The sequence below is a fragment of the Ochotona princeps genome, chromosome 11 (genome assembly GCF_030435755.1).
Source record: "Ochotona princeps isolate mOchPri1 chromosome 11, mOchPri1.hap1, whole genome shotgun sequence".
Lineage (NCBI taxonomy): Eukaryota > Metazoa > Chordata > Mammalia > Lagomorpha > Ochotonidae > Ochotona > Ochotona princeps.
The window spans coordinates 62,483,748-62,503,517 of NC_080842.1; the positions used below are offsets into that span (position 1 = coordinate 62,483,748).

Consider the following 19,770-nt stretch of genomic DNA (forward strand, 5'->3'; position numbering starts at 1 on the left):
CAAAGCAAGAACCCAGGAATTCATGCTGGTCAACATGATGGCAGCAACCAAATCACGTGAACCATCACTGTTGTCTTGCACGTCTGCACTAGCAGAAAGCTGAGATCAGGCACCAAAGCTAGGTGTTGAACCCAGGGATCTTGGTATGTGACTTGGGTATCTTAACTAGGTCAAGTATCTACCTCTGCGTTCATACTCAGACATACTGGAAAAGACTTTGAACATGTGTTTATTCAAAGGTCAAAATCTTACATACTGATATGTAAAAACAACTACATTAACTATCAGTGTTGGTATAACGCCCAACGCTATAGTGCTTGCGTGGAAGACAAGCATATCCAGTTGAGGTGGAGGCTTTCCACAGGCTCTTTCATCCTGTTTCTCACTGTTCACTTCAGACCCAGGAGTGATCCCAAAACCATAAGTTCTATGCACACTTTTATTCCACTGAGAACATTACCCATAGTAATTGTTCTCTCTCTCTCTCTGTTTGCCTTATAGCATTTGGCATTAGGGGGAAAAAAGAGAGCAATTTAGACCTCAAAAATCCATTCCGAGGCATGAGACAGAGGTCAAGAGCCACAGCAGTAGGTTCACCGTGCACTGCTACTCACAGCGCTCCTCTGAGTTAGCACACATGTGAACACAGATCTGTGAAAAGACCGCCTCCCCCTTGTCAATCACAACGCGTCGTGTGTGGAGCGCTGCGTCAGACCGACACTCCCGGCCTCCGCTCTCAACTGCCTCTGCTCTTTTCCGCCATATGTAGTTGGTAGGGTGTAGATGCTGCTGCTGAACTCATGAACTTATTTTAAAATATGAATGTGGGCATATAACACAGATAAGCTACCAAGCTAGTTTACCAGTCGTCAATTTTGACTATCTTGTAATGAAAGTTTAATGAAGCAAAAAGCCAAATAGTTGACATGAATATGCTGTAAGAGAAACAACAGTACGGTTTGGGGAATAGTAAAGCATTTTATAAAATATTACTGAATCCAATTCATTGTGCCTAGCTTGCTGGATTCCCACTGTGGCCACGTAAGAGACCAGTTGTCTGCGATAAAGCAACGGCCCAGACTCGGCTACAGGAAACGGGAGCTGGCATTGGTTAAACACCTCACAGACAAGCTCCTCTCAGAGCCCCACGCTCATGTCACCAGCAGGCCCTGTGTGGGAATTTACCAGTATTGTTTATGTATTTCAATAAAAAAAACTAAATAAAAGTATGAATAGGCAAACAACTAGATACTAGAAAATTTAAAGACGACATTTGAAAAATGACTTACATTTTCCGTAACTGAGGAAGTTTCTTAAAGATTCCTGTAGCTTCCAAAACTGTGAATTCATTATTATTAAGACGCCTAGGGCAAAGGAGGGGCAAAGAATAGGAAAAAAAAACTTCATTACCAACAGTGAGAAAGGATTAAACTTCATTTATCACACTGAACTGTGTATCATGTCTATCAATATATATAATATTATTTAATGATAACTATAAAATAAAATATAGCAGGGCTATTACAAAATATTTGTCAAAAGTACTGATAATGATCCCATTTTATTCAAATTTCAACTACCAACATAAAATACATTAGGAAGCAGTATGGAATATCATACTGAAAACCAGCTCTTATTCAATAATATTCGATAATATTTAGAATAAAATTTCTCAAGATCCATTACTATTAACCCAAGAAGCTTCATTAGACATATGTTCCTCATCGCTTGTTCTAGAGCTTTTTTTTTATTTACAGCTTTACTGAATTCCCATACAATGCCCACCCTGTCATGCTCACCCATTTAAACAATGAATGATTTATATCATAGTCACAGAGTGCCGCCATCCCTGCTATCCAACTTCAAAATATTTTCCCACCCAAAAACAGCAACTACATAATCATCTCCAATTCCTCTTCCCTCCGCCAGCTCACACTTGGGAGCCAGGAACTTATTTTCTGCCTATATTGATTTTTCTATTTTGGACAGTTCCTATGAACTGGGCCATTCTCCCTGTGGCTTCTTTCCCTTTCTACATATCATTGTTTCACTGTCTTGTCCTTTTCCACCAAGTGGACACAATGAATTTCATTTGTTCAGGTATCAACTGGAAGACTTTCTGTTACCTCCACTTTTTGATAACTGTAAATTATGCTACTGAGAATGGAGGACACACATGTTTTTGTTTAGATAAGTGTTTTCAATTTCAGGTGTGGAGAAAAATGTTTTCAAAAGGGCGATACCATTTTATACTCACATCAGCAAAGTATGAGAGTTCTAATTTTTCCCACTTATAATTGTTTTTTTTCTATTCCAGTGAGTATGAACTGATATCTCACTATGAATTTGACTTAGATTTCCCTAATGGCTAGCAATTGTGAATATTATTTCATAAGTTTATAGACCATTTTGCAGACATAACTACATCAGAGAAACATTCATACAGAACTGTGATCACTTAATAGGTAATATGTCATTCTAACTTCTAAGATTATTCCAGATATTTTAGTACCAATTTCCTTTTCAGATACAAGTTTCACATTTCTTTCCAGTTCTGATATTTCTAAGTGTAACTGTATACAGTTTTGATTTCTTTAAATACCTACATAACATTTGTTGAGGCCTAAACTACAGGCTACTCCCTACCACAAGTCTGGACTGCAAATAAACCTGTGTAAGACTATACATTCTTAAAATTTTTTTATTGGAAAGTAAGATTTACAGAGAAAGAGAAGGCCAGAGAGAAAGATGATATATCTGCTGATTCACTCCCCAAGTGGCCACAAAGCTACAGCTGAGCTGACCCGAAGCCAGGAGCCAGGAACTTCTTCCAGGTATTCCATGTGGGTGCAGGGTCCTAAGGCTTTGACTGTCCTCAACTGCTTTCCCAGGCCACAAGTAGGGAGCTGGATGGGAAGTGGGGCAGCCATCCCATACAAGCGCCTGTATGGGATCCCAATGGATGCAAGGCAAAGACTTCAGCCTCTAGACTACTGTGCCAAGCCAAGATGGTATTTTTCCTAGTACTCAGAAATAACCTTAAATCAAGGATTTTGTGACATGGTCTCCATGTAAAAATACTTAAGTTACTACTAAATATCTTCATGAACAAGAGTAAAAAAGCATAACTAAGTACAAAGCAGTTTCTGCAAATTTTTTTTAAAGCCATGACTTTATTTTTCATTATTGGAATCCCCTAAAATTCCTGAAGGAACAGGCATTAATTCAGGCTTGGTGGACACAACACTCAGCCAAAAGGACCATCATCTACTGGGACTGCAGGGTTACAAGGGACACACACTCTACCAAGCAGTAAATGAAAATTACCAGATGGCATTGTGCATTAAGATGGGTAAGATGTTCAGAAAATGATGCTAATGCACCAGTTTTTCTGTTGGTTTCCTAGAAATAACACTAAATATCTTCCTTTAATAAAGTTAGTAAAGCCACTGCGTACATGGGCGTAGAATCTAGAAATGATTCCAAATACCATTATCTTTGCAACTGTCATGCCTGAGGCCCTATGTTAGGGCTGCACATGTAAACTTGATCACACTGTGCCTTTTATGTCTTTTCTTGCTGGGGATCTTATTGTTCAGGAAAACAAGCATCCTGTCCTTTGCACTTCGGTTATTGATCATTACTAATCCTTCTACACGTGAGGCATGGAAGCCGTTAAGTAGATAGCAAGACTCTAATTAGATTCAAAATGAATTACGTCCAAAGTGGTGACCTTCAGTCTTCTCTATCTGGTTATTTTAAGTATTAAATTTGTTAAAACCAGATAGGTCATTGTGGTGCAGTATATTAATTCACCACTTGGCGTGTCTGCTTCCCACACCCGAGTGTCAGTAGAAGCGCCAGGTGCTCAGCTTTTGATCCAGTTGCATACTAATGCTACTTCAAAAGAATCAGACGCTGAATCAAGTATTTGAGTTCCTGCCACCCATGTGGAAAACTCTGATGAATTCCTGGTTCCTGGTTTCCTGGCCTGGCTGCTGCAGCCTTTTATAAAATGAGTCAGTGGATGGAAAGGTATGTATGTGTGTCTATCTGCTAGTCTGCCTTTCAAATAAGTGCAACAAATAAAGCCTTTTTAGCTAATATGCTAAAATATATGAAGTGTTTTAAAAATGGTTTTGGCATAAACAGTATCCAGTAAATACATATCAAATAAATGCCACTATTAGCATGAATTTCATACTGCAGGCTGTGAATTAATCTTGTATCTCTGGATAAAAATACAGACAAAGGTGCCATGCAATATGTTCTTCCCTGTACAAAGAAGAGTTAGACTGATGTAATTTGCATTCATTAGAATTAATACATTGAGATTAAAGATGGCAGGTCACAATTCCTATGCTGTCACGGTTTCAGTCCTTCCCCTCCAGCAGGATTCTGTTAGGGAGGAGCTTACAGTTCTGCAGTGTACTGGGGAATGTGCTCTGGGATTTTGTTGAGTTTTTGATTGGAGCAGTCTACTGTGGTCCCTTCACAGCGGCACTTTTCAGGGCAGGCCAAGTCTGCAAAGCAGTCTCCACTTAGCTTTGATCGGTAATCTTCTGTACCTATTGAGGATTCAAGCCAAAAATAGAGTTGAATCTGAAGGTTTGAATATTTAACATCTTCTAGGAAGAAAAATATAAGATAACTAGAGATTATGCAGTAGGGAGACAACTTAGGGGATTTTTGGTCAATGGGTGTCAGGAGAGGGTTAACAGAAAGGCTTGGAATTTTCTGGAAAAAAGAGTGGCCAGATTCACACAACAGGAAAACAGTAACAAAGTTGAGCTTTTCACAGCTGTACTTTCTGCTGATCCAGTTCTGAGCCAAGCTAGCCTGGTTCACAGCTAATTACACAATGGCTATTAATCATTAAAAACTTTAGTTTTTTTTTCTCTGAGTCAAGAATTGCAACATTATCCAGCGAATAAATATATTCCTGTATTGTTATTATAAATTAGGGCTTTCAAGGCAAATAGATCATACTCAGATTTTCAAATTTTTTTGTGTGGACTTCTATTATTCTCTCCCTCTCACATAATCTTCCAAAATGCCTAAAAACAAAGCCCTCTTTTTTTCATTTTGATTTTATAAAGAGACAAGTAAATCCTGATTTAAGCCTCAGCAGCTTGTCATGCTGTAGAAAGCTGCGTGACGTTCCATGGTGCTTGACGGAACCATGTTTTACTCATTCCTCGCAACCACATGGTTAGATCAAGCACAACAGAAAATCTCGCTACATTATCACTACACCAACCACGAGGGCCAAAGGTAAGACCAAGAGGAAAGATGAAAGGAGGTAGGAAAAAAGCTACAGACGTTCTGGAAACGTAATACTGTTTACATGACATGCATTCTTCCCGCAGAATGTTTATGACCCTCGTAAGAGTATTACTACTGAAGATTTCCTGGAAACGCAAAGAAGGGGCTATACTGAAAGGCGCCTCCATCGTTTCTCAGAACTGCAGAACGGAAACAACAGCTTTCAGGAACAACATCCAGGGAGAAGTCGAAGGTGAGCTACAAGGACAACAAAGAAGCTCAAAAGGTCTGTGGTTTCTCCTTGATTAAAGAAAAAAGTGCAGACCAAGACTAAAAGAAGATACATAAGGATTTAAACAGGAGGATTTTTTTGTTTGTTTCAGAACAGACATTTTTACTTACAGCCAAAATGGTGAATTCCTGCAAAAGTAAAGATTACCAAGAAGGAAAGAAAGACAGAGTGATCTCAGTTTGGGTTAATACACATACATCAAACTAAATGCCCTTTCTGTGCTATGCAATTATAGGAGAACAGCAGGATAGGATGCAAACTGTCACGTTTTGTAAAAAAATTTATAATAATTTTTTGAGACATGATCATCTTACTAGAAAAGCAATGGCATAAAAGGCGCATGGTACAAATTAAATTCTTGTCGATTTCTTTGAAAGATGAACTCTCTGCAAGACAGATTTTCTTTTGAGTTATCACTGCAATATTCAGAATGCCACACGGAACAGGAGAAGGCAAGCGCACTTGTAAGCGTGAATGAAAACCTCATCACAGGGATCGTCAAGGACTATGATGACCACATTCGGATTAATCTTTAGGTTGTGGCATACAAGCTTTTTAATGGTCTTTCCAACTTATAAATAATGTCACTTAGTGGAAATGAAATTAGAATCCCATAAGAAGTTTGTGATGCTGCATATAATAGTTTCATCATGCTTGGCAGTCAACATAATGGTATTGATTGAGGATCTGTTTGATTGAGGCTTATGCCTTATTTCAAACTGAAATAAAGGTAGCCTGGTAACAGGGCATGAGTCATAGACACACTGTTTGTTTTCCATTCCAAATCATTTTTATATACTGCCAGTAATGTTTATTTTATGGTAGTTTCTTTGGTATAGACCCAAATTTTAATTACACTACTGGAATAAGAGTGTATATTAAAGATCCCAGGAATCACGCCGCTGTCAGACTTTGACAGTCATTCTTTTAAATAATGTCAACTGAATGATAAGGGATTAAGACATGGTACTTAATACAGATACCTTCTAAAATCTATTTTGGTTTTTGTTTTAAGAGTGGAAAACCATATTGGAAGCTATGAGAAAAACCTACTTTTTGCTCTTCATTTGGTGAATTGGAGGTATACAGAATTGCTAGTAATGTATATTTAAATGGAATAGTTGCAATAATTTTGTCCGAGTTACATTAATAAAATAAATTTACTCAAATAGAACCAATGTTACTCTGATGTGAGCAGAGGTACTCCTCTTTAGACTATTGTTTTGTTTTTTCACTTAATTAAAAGCAGTCAGGTGATTTCCCACTTAACTGTTTAATAGAACCAGAATGCATATATTACTAACAAAAGCCAATGATTGCGCTTCTCAAGATTCTATTGTTAGTCAGCTACTATATTATATGAAATACTAATAATCATTCAAGCACTGTAACTAAAAATTTATAACTAACATGACCCAAATTATGGTTCAATAAATTGATGAGCAATAAATCTATCCTTAAAACAAGACCAAACCCAAAACTCTTCTTAAGTCCAGAAGCATGGTTTCACACAGTAACACTGTAGGAATTTATGGTTATTTTAAAAATGAAAAAACATATTACAATATAGAAAATACCTAAGAGATGGTGAGTGCAGTCAATCAATATTAAACATTTTACATAATGATTTAAAAGTCAAGTCAAGAAGCATTTTTCACAACTGGCAAGCAAGGAGAAAAGAAGTAAAGACATATTTTAAAGAGCTAGCTCTAGAATTATCAGTCATGATATTGTCAAGATTGAAATGGCAAAACAGTGCAACTGTCTTAGGGACATTTTATTCATCTGCCTGAATAACTTTAGGTAGGAAGTTCGCATGAACTTCTGAAGGCTTCATGATGGACACCAGTTCCCCTTTTGTAGAGGTATGCAACAACTCCTCACTAGGGCAACAATGTACAATCACAGACACAGAGCGACTAGATACAAATCTTTAGAAAGCTACTGTTTTCAACAAAAAGTAAGGTGGAAGAATTAAAGTAAACTTAAACAATTAAGTCTCATGAATGAAAATGCAATTCTGTACTTATAACTGATTTCATGTAGAACCAGCTCTTTGATAACAGAAAGGTGTCTGTCTTTAAAACCAGCTCAGTAAGCTATATTTTAAAAACAGGTTGACAGATCAGATATACAGTGTAAGGGAAAAGTGATTTAAGTAGAGAGGCATAAGTTCTAACATTTTGCTACTGTGAGAAATTTTAAACAATATGCAAAACTGAAAGGGAGAGGAAGAAAGGTGGGAGTTTAATAATACATGTTTAGCATCAGAAGCTGCATGCAAAGGTCAGTGTTTCAGGAAACAGCGACAGTGATCTACATTAATTCATCTACAGAGTATCCACTGGACTTTCAAAGGCATGCATAGTCTCAGAAGCTGCAGTTTATAAGGTGAGGAAAGGATGTTTGCAGTTAGTCCTACCACCGAGCAAAACCTACCTGGAATGAAATACTGTTCTTTAGCTAAATAAAAAAGAGAAAAAAATAGAAGATGTACCTGAATGTCAGTAAGCAGAGATATGAATTATATTAGATTAAGAATGGGCTAAAGTTACTATAAATAATTAAGTGAATAATATATATTCACAGCAGTATCTGAAGTACAATAATATACAGTGAATAGTAAATACATCTATAATCATAGACAATACCAACTTGGTCTTTATATTAGCTTTTTAGTACGATTTAACTACTGAATGCAAAATATGCCTAGAATGTTTAGGTAGCATACTATCACAAGTGGGAAAGATGGATGATAAAAGAAACAAAACAGATCAAGGTAAATGGTAATTTTTACTGATATAAGCTTTGCAGTTAATACAAAATATTAATTTTTCATTGATAAATAGCTTCCAAATGATAAAAGATGACCCTTTGGGGGAAAAGCATTGTCATAATCCTACTCAAAATCAGGGAATGCCTAACAAAAAAGTGCACTTAGAGACGCAAGGAGTTAGGAGGTTTCCCAACCCCTTCCTCGGTCTGAGAAAAAGCACACAAACAAATCTCAGCTCATTAGCTGGCCCATGGACAAAGTACAAGCAGCACAAGATTTAGCAGACTTTAAGGGCATCCTGACTCAGCTAAATGGCCCTCATGTGACCATGAATAGGAACATAGGCAGCAGTATCCAGGCATCTTTAAGACTGGCCAACAGCCCCTTTCAACTGCTGGATCTAGTGTTCAAAGCAATACATGTAGAAGTGGTCTAGGAGTGGCATTTACAAAACTCTTTCTAGGCAAAGAAAAAAAAACCCCATGATTTTACAACGTCAAAAAATGAGGGCAAAGTCAGCTGCTTTTGGTAGATCTCATGCAGCCACTGTTTTTGGTCACAGAGGAAATGTCATAAGAAATTAGAAATTACCTGAACAACGGAATTTCTTGCTTTTGATCTGTCCGATTCTTTTGTTTGCCAGACGGCGGGGGCTGGTGCAGCGGGCACCACTGGTCTCAATCGGGTTGGTATGGAGATAATCCGCCAGCCACTTCAGATGGCAGTCACAAATGAAGGGGTTCTGGGCCAGATGCCTTTCAGAAACACACAAAACTGTTTTGTACATGACTTGCAATGCACTCAACTCTTACATTCAGAGTGAAAATAATGGCCATCCAGCTTGACCCAAATCATATATACATACATAGTTTGAATGGCCCGGAGAGGAGCAAAGGTCCCCTTGGCGATGGTCTGAAGCTTGTTGTCATACAAGGAGAGAAGGTTCAAGTTGTGGAGATCCTGAAAAGCATCTACCCGAAGGCAGTTTATCTTGTTGGCATTCAATAATCTGTTTGATCAAACAGTTGTAGAATTAACGTGCAGCATCTCATTAACTCACCTGCAAGATGTTGTCCTTCTTGAGTAAAGCCCATCAGAAATCAGAATTTTTAAACCTCTAAATTAAAATTATAACTTTAACGATTTAGGTACTGCTGACTGGAGACTTGGGGTTTGCCAGATAAAGCAAGACTCTTAAAGTAAAATTAACTTAAATCCAGTATGACTTTATACTTATCTGAAAGAAACAACCACACATTTTCTGTAGAAGCTACAGAGGTACAGCAGTGGAGAGTGGTGGGGGAGACTCAGCATCTGGTAAGGGAACCCTAAAAATATTAGGGCCTCCGTGTTCGGTGAAAATGAAATTTATTTTTTTTTTCCAGAACAGCAGCTAGAATGATTCTTGTAAAACACAGAACCAAACATATTACTTTGTTCTCATCCATTCTGGATGCAACTGCTCAAGGCTGGCTCTGAGCCAGAGCCTGGTCCACCAGCCAACAGGATGTATCATTCACTGTCTGAACTCGGCGCCCTTCTAGATCTCTCTCCTGGCTGAGGTGGCCCAATGACAAAAGTTATCTCATTTTCCCAACCCATCAGTATGGCATTCTCTTCCTGGAGTTTTCTTCTGCTAGATATTCACTTGGCTGTTACTCACTTTGCTTCCTGAACTCTGTTCACATCTCCCCTCAATCCAGCCTGTCTGATCACTAACATAAATATTTGCAATCTGTCCTTGCCTCATCTGACTTTCAGCATCCCCAATTCCCGCTCATCTCCTTCTTGTATTTCCTACTGGACATGCTATATCTAATGGACTCATTATCACGCTAGTGCTGACTATCATTTCCATGATTCTCTTTCCGCAGAATATCAGGGCTCTTTGCCTGTTGTGATTTCTGATAACTTCCTTTTATCTTGTATATAACAGGTGCTCAACAGACACATGATTTTACAGGAATTCTTTCTAAACCTCTTGGCTAATGACAGGTGATAGTATTAATCTCCCTAGTCTTACATTATAAATATGTTTCAGCATACTATCCCACAAGCCTTTTATTTCAGCAAACATCTTTCTTGTGAGTTAAATGTGACTGTGTCTGGGTTTTTATTCATGATGCACAATCTTCCCAGGTCAGAACTTTCATTCAGCTAAAATTGTCCTCTTCTGGATTCCTGATGGCATTATTCAGTATAACAGTTGTGTCATCTAGTTTGCACAGGCCTACAGTATAAGCGCAGCTGGGGTCAGGCAGGGTACATTATGATATCCCTATTCTCTATCATACTTCACCTCACCGCTTACAACTTGAATCGGTAACGAACATCCAGAAGTTTAAACCACATGTTGTGTATGTTTGGGAATGCCTCCTTATCTAACACACTAAGAAACGGTTCTTTGGAGAGCAACCACACACATCTCTGCCTTCAGTGAATATGATTTACCATGTTTCCATTTTTCTTGCTTCTTTAGCTACTCCTTTCACACTCACACCTATGATTTCTTCCTGGTGACCTCCAGTGCTGTACTCTGGGATCAGGAGTTGCTGCTCCTGTCTCCTCTGTGATGTATTTAATATTTCCTTAAAAGTTCTTGTGGGATCATTTGAGACAGATTGCAGGCAGAATGCCAACACTCCTCTTGACAGTACTGGAAAAGGTTTTATGACAATTCCCAAGAATTGTGTTTTCAAGTAAGTACCGAGCACCACAGGCAACTCCATGAGACCAATGTCTTCCAATTCATTAAACTGTAACATCTGAGGGTTAACTTTTCTCACACCTCCATGAAAATATAAATGGAAAACTGACTAGAATATAATAATCAGCTCAACAGACCCCAAAACAATCAAATACTTACAGTAGCTGTAAGGAAAATAGTCCTTCAAATAAACTTTTTGGAAGTTCTGTAATTTTGTTTCCATACAGGACACTGAAAAAAATGTTCCAAATGAACATGTGAGACACTAAGTCAATGTAACAGATCTATATAATACATATGCATTCATGTATTAAGTGTGTTAGTAGGTATTGAGGATATCATAAAAGTGTAACTGGGTAACAAAGGTCAATTAATAATAAAACAAAGAGATTAATCAAATTCACAAAAACCATGAGTTTATTGCCCTTTACTACATATTTTTACTATTAAGTTGGCATGTTTTATACAGACATATGCATAAATGGTTCATATATGACGAGATTATACCTGATAACCAAGACAAACTCTAAATGTAGACTCCATTATTTATTAAGAGGATGAATTTAGCTTTTTAATATTGAAAGAGTGAGAGGAATTCATCAAAGGGCAAAGCATTTCTTTTAAACATAATGTGACAGCTGAGAAATGGAAGATCTGTGAAGGAAATGGTTATAAGTATGAATTTAGAATTTGTGACATTCACCTTTTTGCCAAAATGTAGAACTACAGAAATTATCACGGAAGCCATCTCTGATCAGACGCACACAACTCTTTTCTGACTAGTACATGCCATACATTTTAGCATACAATGAGATGGTTACACTGGTTTTATGAGTGACACGATGATAACAAATAGAGAATAAATTTTTAAAATTACGCTGCAAGATTTCCCAAAGTATAACCAGAAGAATGTAAATGGCTGACTTAGCATGCTGCTATTCACAATTGATTTTCACACATCTTTAAGTCCTCAGAAAAAGCTACCAGAATTACACACAGAAAATAGTTAATATTTTAGGGGCAAATTTTGGCAGCATTTGTGAGAAGTCACAAAATGTTCACAAATATTTTAATACTAGTTCTAGTCAAAGGAACTCAATTGAAGAATTAGTCAGAGGCCTGGATGGTGGAAAAGGCAAGCCAAGTCTCTGCCTATAGCCCTGACATCGCATGTGGGAGACCAAGGGGAGGCTCCTGGTTCCGGGTTCCTGGCTTCTGACTGGCCCAACTCTGGCCGTTAGGGTCATTTGGGGAGTGAGCCAGCAGATGAAGATCTCTCTTGTCTGCTCACTCTCTGTCTCTCTGCTACTCCTTCTCTCTTTATAAATTTGTTTTTCACATAAAATAAAATAAACCTTAAAGGTTAAAAAAAAGAAGAAGAAGAGGAAAAAGAATCAGAGGGGCTGATGTTGTAATGTAGCGAGTATAACCCCCGCCTGGGGCATCAGCATGCAATACGGATACCTGCTGGTGTTCAAGCTGACCCACTGCCCACCCAGCTCCCTGTTAATGCACTGGCAAGTAGCAGAGTATGGCAAAAGTGCTTGGTTCCTGAACACTGATTAAAATAAACTTGTAATGATATCTAATGACATAGACATAAGTTTAAGAAAAAAGTAACAGTATTTTAATACGCTAACCCTGCCTTGAAAAAAAAATAGAAAATATCTAGATGGTGGTTGATTTGCTACTGACAGATGATTTGCGTTTGATAGTATAAATTTTTCTATGTTTAGAATGATCTGCAACAAGTATATTACTTTAAGAAATCAGGCTCATTCATTTTGGAAACAAATCATGGTATGTAAAGAAGAAAGCTGAAATGAGAATCTAAATAATTAATACATGTTGCAGAAGTACATGCTATTGGAAAAGCAAGAAAATAACAATGCAATTGAGAAGAGCAGAGTAAGAAAAACGCTGTTTCCTTTTTGAGGTGTCGCAGACAGATGGGAAATAGTGTATCACATGAAGAAACTCCTCCAGGGAATAAATAAAACTGGGAGTTATGTTGTGCATAGAGACATCCCATTAGTATAGATCCCAGTAACATGGCTACATGGTATAATAATAAAGTTTGCTTGTAAGAAACACAATTTTTTTTAAAGAAAAGTGAATCAGTTAAAGAATCAATGCCCCAAAAATGAAGAACAAAAGACATACTTCTATATTGAGAGAGGCAAATTGGAAATTTCAACAGCAGATGAGTGGAAAATAACACAGGGATTTAAGCAGGGAAAAACATGTTTGGGAGGCCAGAATAAGAGAGGAAAGATGATTAGGACACACAAATAAACAGGCTAGTTCTTAGTAGCCGTGTTAGTAAAGTTTATGAAATGGAAAGTCTCTTTACACAATATAACACCTAATTTTATTTATTCCATTGAGAATTTTCTGTTGTTATACACCTGAACTCCTTCTGACCTCTTAAAAAGAGAACAGCTTTTCTCTTCAAGGTACTCAGTCACAAGCATTCAGTTAATTCATTCAGCCACTTCGCTGGGTTCTAAGTGTGTTGCTCTGTTATTTTCCCGTGTGCAGGGCACTGATGTGATCAAGACGCGAAAAGCATGGCTTCTTCCAAAACCAATCCAAAAGGGTGATTGTCAGTAGGCAGATTCATATAGAAAATTTTTGAGACTGATAAAGGAATAAAGATGTTTATGAATTATTGGGGAATTGCATAAAAGTAAACAAGTGGATTACTAAATAAGTTCTCCATTTGTGACTTATGTTTTAAAGATTTGCTCATAGAATATGAAAGCCCTAGATAGAAGGTGCGACACATTTATATAACAAAACCCATTGTCTTTTAAAGTGTTAAAAACAGACACACGTAATTTATAACTAATAAGATAAGATGGATAAATGGTGAAGAAAGGATAAGGAAATCACGCAAGAATGCAAGAACTCTATCTGTGCAGGTTTTATTGGTATAGGTTCCAACAATTATAGACTATTGCAATAAAAGATACTAGATATAATGCTAAAATATTTATCAACAAAATGTATGCAAATTCTAAGAAGATTTTTTTTTCACACAGCAATGAGTTCAGAAGATCAGCAAGGAGAATGAGTTAAAAAAAAATGAGTTAAAAATGAGTTAAAAATGAGTTAAAAATGTGAAAAAAAAATGAGATGAGGATGACAGCCAGGAAAGCAGAGCAAAAATCTATAAAAATGAGTCAAAGATATTATATAAGGATATAAAGTACAAGATGCCCAGTGAGAATTTGTGCTATCCTCTTTTAGAGGGAAAAACAATTTGTTTTTAATATTGGAAGATGAAAATAAATTCAGCTAAAAAGAAAACAAATGCACCTTTTGGACAACATCAACCAAACACCAAAATTAACAAACTGCATAGTTTCTCTATGATGTTTGTGTACAGCTTATTTTCAAGATAGGATATTAAGACATACAATTATGCTGATAGAGAATTTTTTTACAGTCCATTGGAACTATAGGCAAATCTTAAGGCAACTGTTGTATCTGCTACTAGCAGGAGGATTAAGAATGATAAACACAGTTTAACTCTTCTGCACTCAGCATTAGCAAAATAAGAGGCAGCAACTATGTGTGGCCAGTCTGAATTCTCTTGGGCTTGTGTAAAGTTGGCAGAGATAGAACCTCTACCAAAGGGAAAAAAAATAATCAACATAGGAATTAATAGGATGGCGATCATGAAAAAGTCGTTGTAGGGAGAGTTTACTTTTTTGATAAATGTCAAGACAGCCACACTCAAAAAATTCTTAAAAATAATGTATATTAGAGAAATGTAACATAAAGCTGACTTAGGAAAGCACAGAAAAGAATGGGACAAAATGAAGATGTCCTATTTCTATTCTCATCGAAAATGTAGAGTGAACTGTGACATACTAGAGAGAATAACTGTCAGCCGGGGCAAAGTCTGCAGAGAATCTAAGCAAAATAATGAACCTTCAGCGTAGGTGCCTGTGGGGTTTGTGAGACGGTTAGTTGATCAAGTCAGGGAATGGCAACAGTTTGCAAGAGGTAATAAAAACAAAGCCATGTGCTGAGCATCGTGGGTGTAAACACTCTCACGGATGATTGAAACCTTGGAGCGTGCACTGCGTACTGTGAGATTTCAGCACCCCTATACCTATCATCTCCCTCTGTGCTTAACGAAGCAAACAGGGGCATTGTAATCGTATCCATACCTTTAGAGATGAGATAACTGATGCACAACGAAATTAATACTTAGCTAGAACCAGGATTTGAATTAAAAAATATTTCATTACTACTGTGATACATATTATCTAGCAACAATTATTCCTCTCTCCTGCATCTACCAGTCACCATAACAACAAAAATGTGCCAGGCACATAAGGCAGGTCACAATAATTCTCCATTTTCTTTTCTCAAAGATCACTGCAGTATTCTGAAGGCATACCAACATAGCAACCAGAAGAGCTACGTGCCCGCACAAGCACTACAACCTAGTTCTCCTCTTGATAAGAGCGAAAACAATTGTTCTATCCACTTCAGCTGTTTATCCGGGTCTCACACATGCATCTCAGCACTCTCACTGGATGTCCTTGACTGCTGAAATGCCAAAGCCTGCAGTAATTTCCATCAGTAAGAACTCTTCCCTAAGCACCTAGTCTTTAAAGCAATATGCACGCTAGTCCTCACTTCCAAACTTATGAAAGTTGATACAAATGTTAATATACTTGGTGAAAGGTTTAAGCACTTTTACAAGCTTGTAGAAACAGTAGCTTTGATAAATCTACGTGAGACCATCCTGAATTTGCACAGCTATCTCTTTGAAAGTCCTCTGCACACTAAAAACTGTCGCACATTCATACATTAGGATCTATATTCTTTGAGAGATGAAAGCTGTATTTTTGTTGTTGTTCAGGGAAGCCATGAAGTGAAGAAGCACCAGTGGAGGGAGTCTCTCCTTGGCCATCTTCAAATCTTCAACTTCCTCGGCAAGACATCACCAGCCATCAAAGTGGTTGAGACTGTCCCATCCACAGAAACTTACAGTCTTAGAGATGAGAAAAACAGCCCTGGGCTCCAAAATAAACATTGTCCCTTAGTTTTAGAAAGAAAAACAATGTTCAAAAAAAGAGCTCTTTACTCTTGTTTTATTAAGAGCAGTATATAACAAACCATAAAATTTATATGCCAATAACTGGCTAATTTAAGGGACAGCAGTCTTCGACAAACATGTTGGAATCATTAATCATAATTAAACTACTACTCATAATTTCCACACCATACATCTTTCCTTAACCTCAAGTTACAAGTGACAAGCCACTCCTTTTTGTCTTTGGCTCTCTCTGACCAGTGTTGTCAACACTTACAGTGAATTCAGAGACCGGAGTCCTTGGAAAGCATCTGGCGCAAGTTCAGAGATCTGATTATTGCTCAGGTCACTAAGATCAAAAGAAGGGTTAGGTTAAATAAAACAGGACGCTGGTGAGGTGAGCTGCAAGCATTTACCGGTCACTTGCTTCACCTACTGATACCTGTACAACATTTTCAACATTTGAAGAATCCTAAAGTACTCTTTTCAAGTTAATTCTCAGCTAATTTCCATAATCTCATTAAAAATGCTATGCCTTTGACAATAGTACATATAAGGATTTGCATAACATATCGACTACTGACACCCCCATTTGTGTCAATCTGCATGTAAAGTTACAAAAACTGTCAAAAATTACATAGTTTAGCTGTTAAGATTGAAGTTTCAGTCTAGAACTAGCAATCAATATCTGTATCTGCCAAATAGTTAACTTCGTAATTAGTTTTCTAGGCATGGTCGTAGCCAATATGATTTTGCAGTTACACATGCTTTATAACATTGTCACTCACATTCTCCGAAGTTTTTTGTATGGTGAGAAAGCTCCAGGAGGGATGACCTTGATTGAATTCTGTTCCAAACGTCTGAAATTGAGAAACAAAATCAATTTTTGAATGGAAGTGTTAGCTTTGAAGTATACTGAATCCAAGATGAACACTTGTGTCGGGAGGTCAAGCTGATGCTCTTCAGAAATGGAATTTTCATTCTACCTCAGAAATGACTACTGAAATTAATTCTCCTATCCACAAAATGTGAAATCACATTTTAATAAAAATATTCTGATTTTTTAAATTATACTGATCCATTTAAGCCACAGTTCTATACCAAAAAACACTTCTAAGAAACTAGCTTGGGAGCACAGTATAATAATCTAAGTGTAAGAGCATTATATACTAACAATGAATATACATATATAATGTTACAGAAAAAATCATAATTCTTTTTCAAATTAAAACTACTATTGAATATGATATAAACCTCTTTTTCCATTTACATAAAGAATACTTTATGGTGCAAAACATAATTACTACAATCTGAAAATTAATTTTGAGTTTCATTGGAAGAGAAACTCCTATATTTACAAATACTATAGATATTTTCAGTACAGTAGTCAACAATGGTGATTCAATATGTGAATGTTGCCTTGTAAAACCACTGCAGCAAAAAAAATGTATTTCAGACATAACTGAGTGGTTTTTATGATATGTTAAAATTATGGGGTTGCATATCATTTACTCTGTGGTCCTACTATCAGAAAAAGACTATTTTATGTAGCTAGTTATGAAAGACAAAGGAGTAAGTTTTATGTCTTTTGGTAAATATTTTAGGTCATCAAAAATATTCAGCTTCATTGCTTTCCATACAAAGATCCTTAAAATACATTTCCCTCCCTTTATTCTTGGTCTGTTCCACTCTGCATCCCAGAGAAATGACTCCAGTGAGCCACACATCCCAGGCTCCCTGGCACACTGACTTCCGTGTAATTTGGCCAATGAAAGGTGCCAGCAGGAAACGGAAGGACAGAGGGAGAGAAAACCAAGGTGTTACTCCACGTCTCTACCTGAACAGTGGTCCACAGCAGTGATCTCAACTCCTTTCTGCTTTTCATTCCTGCTTGGGCCATCCCCTAACTTCAGGTCACACCTCCTTTTTGTAGCTTTGAGTGTATTTTCCTTTATGTTATCCTCTTAGAACCACTGAACTCACTCTCCACATTAAATCTTTCTGAGATATTAACTGCTATCAATTTAATCTTCCATCCTGATTTAAATATATAGACATATACTCACACATAATCATATACAAACATTAATTTATGTGTGTATTTTGCATGAATTATATACAGAATATATACATATACTTGCTTATTTATGTGTGTATAGCGCATAGCCATGGGTTCTTCAGCCATCATCTCTTACTCTCTTATCTAATAGCCAATGAGGTTCTTCATTGGTCTTGAACTCACAGTGACATTGATATTGCTAAGAAGCCTTCCATTCATGGCCTTCACTATACACTTCTTTACTTCTATATCTCAACTTTCTCACTTGCCAAACATGGCTTCACCTTTTAATCCCCTACGTACATCTACCTTCCCAACGTTCTATTCCTCTCTCCTGCATACAAAAGCTAAAGTTTTTTTTCTATCATCTTCAATTTTGGTCGTGATGTCTTCTCCAAACAACATAAACCATTTTATTTACATTAAAAATAAAGCTTGAGATACTCACAACATTTGTAAAACATAAAATATGCAAAGAATAAAATTACAAATAGCCATAATAAGCTACTGATAACAGTGATTATTTCTTGCTTGCTAATTTTTCTATATTTGAGATCTTATTTTATATAGAATTTCAAGGTGTGTTCTTATGGCCAATTTAATACTGTACATGCCTTCCTACATTCTTGAGTAGTATTCAATTGTCAAAACATTTAACATTTCCCTCTAATAAAGCATTTAGCCGAGTGATATTTCTACACTATTGTAAAAAAAATGATTCACTACTGTAAGACAACTAAATATGAATCTCTTCTTTTCTTACATTTCCTTAAGTATGGTTGGTTTTGCCTTTCCCTTTATGTTAAGAACATTTCTTATCTTCTCTACTTTTAGCTCATCACATCTCTTTATGATAACCCTCCTCAACAGGCTGCTGGGTCCATAGGAGCAGCTATATGCATAGACACGGAATGCTACAGGGGAGGTAACTACAGCCTTGCTGTCTGCATTATTTATGTAGATATTAAGATACAGTACTTTTGGGGAACAACATTGCAGCACAGTGAGTAAAGTCTCCTCCTATAATGCTTCATACTCCATAGGGACATTATTTCGAGTCCCAACTGCTCCACTTTTGATCCAGTTCTCTGATAATGCTCTAGGAAAAGCAGAGAAGATAGCCTAAGTGCTTGGAACCCTATAATACATGTGAGAAATCTGGAAGAAGCTCCTGAATCCTGGCTATGGCTTGGCTCAGCATTGGTCGTGGTTGCCACCTGGAAAGTGAGTCAGTGGATGGAGATCTCTTTTACTCTCTCTAACTCTGATTTTCAAATTAACAGATACATCTTAAAAGAAGAAACGGTTGGCCTGGCAGCGTGGCCTAGCGGCTAAAGTCCTCGCCTTGAACGCCCCAGGATCCCATATGGGCGCCGGTTCTAATCCCGGCAGCTCCACTTCCCATCCAGCTCCCTGCTTGTGGCCTGGGAAAGCAGTCGAGGACGGCCCAAGGCTTTGGGACCCTGCACCTGCGTGGGAGACTCAGAAGAGGTTCCTGGTTCCCGGCTTTGGATCGGCGCAACACAGGCCCGTTGAGGCTCACTTGGGGAGTGAATTATCGGACGGAAGATCTTCCTCTCTGTCTCTCCTCTCTGTATATCTGACTTTGTAATAA

The 19,770-nt window shown here is 37.4% G+C and overlaps 1 protein-coding gene across 1 annotated transcript in view; it reads right to left on the reverse strand.

The window, feature by feature from the left end:
* The window catches only part of SLIT2 (slit guidance ligand 2), a 350,353-nt gene that overhangs the window by 86,199 nt on the left and 244,384 nt on the right, over positions 1–19,770 (reverse strand). The window contains exons 10-17 of the mRNA XM_004579186.4: positions 16,885–16,956; positions 16,374–16,445; positions 11,200–11,271; positions 9,199–9,342; positions 8,925–9,088; positions 7,997–8,020; positions 4,418–4,568; positions 1,290–1,364 (exon numbers count right to left, since the gene is read on the reverse strand). Coding sequence (XP_004579243.2) covers positions 1,290–1,364; positions 4,418–4,568; positions 7,997–8,020; positions 8,925–9,088; positions 9,199–9,342; positions 11,200–11,271; positions 16,374–16,445; positions 16,885–16,956 — 774 coding nt within the window. The remainder of the gene's footprint in view (positions 1–1,289; positions 1,365–4,417; positions 4,569–7,996; positions 8,021–8,924; positions 9,089–9,198; positions 9,343–11,199; positions 11,272–16,373; positions 16,446–16,884; positions 16,957–19,770) is intronic.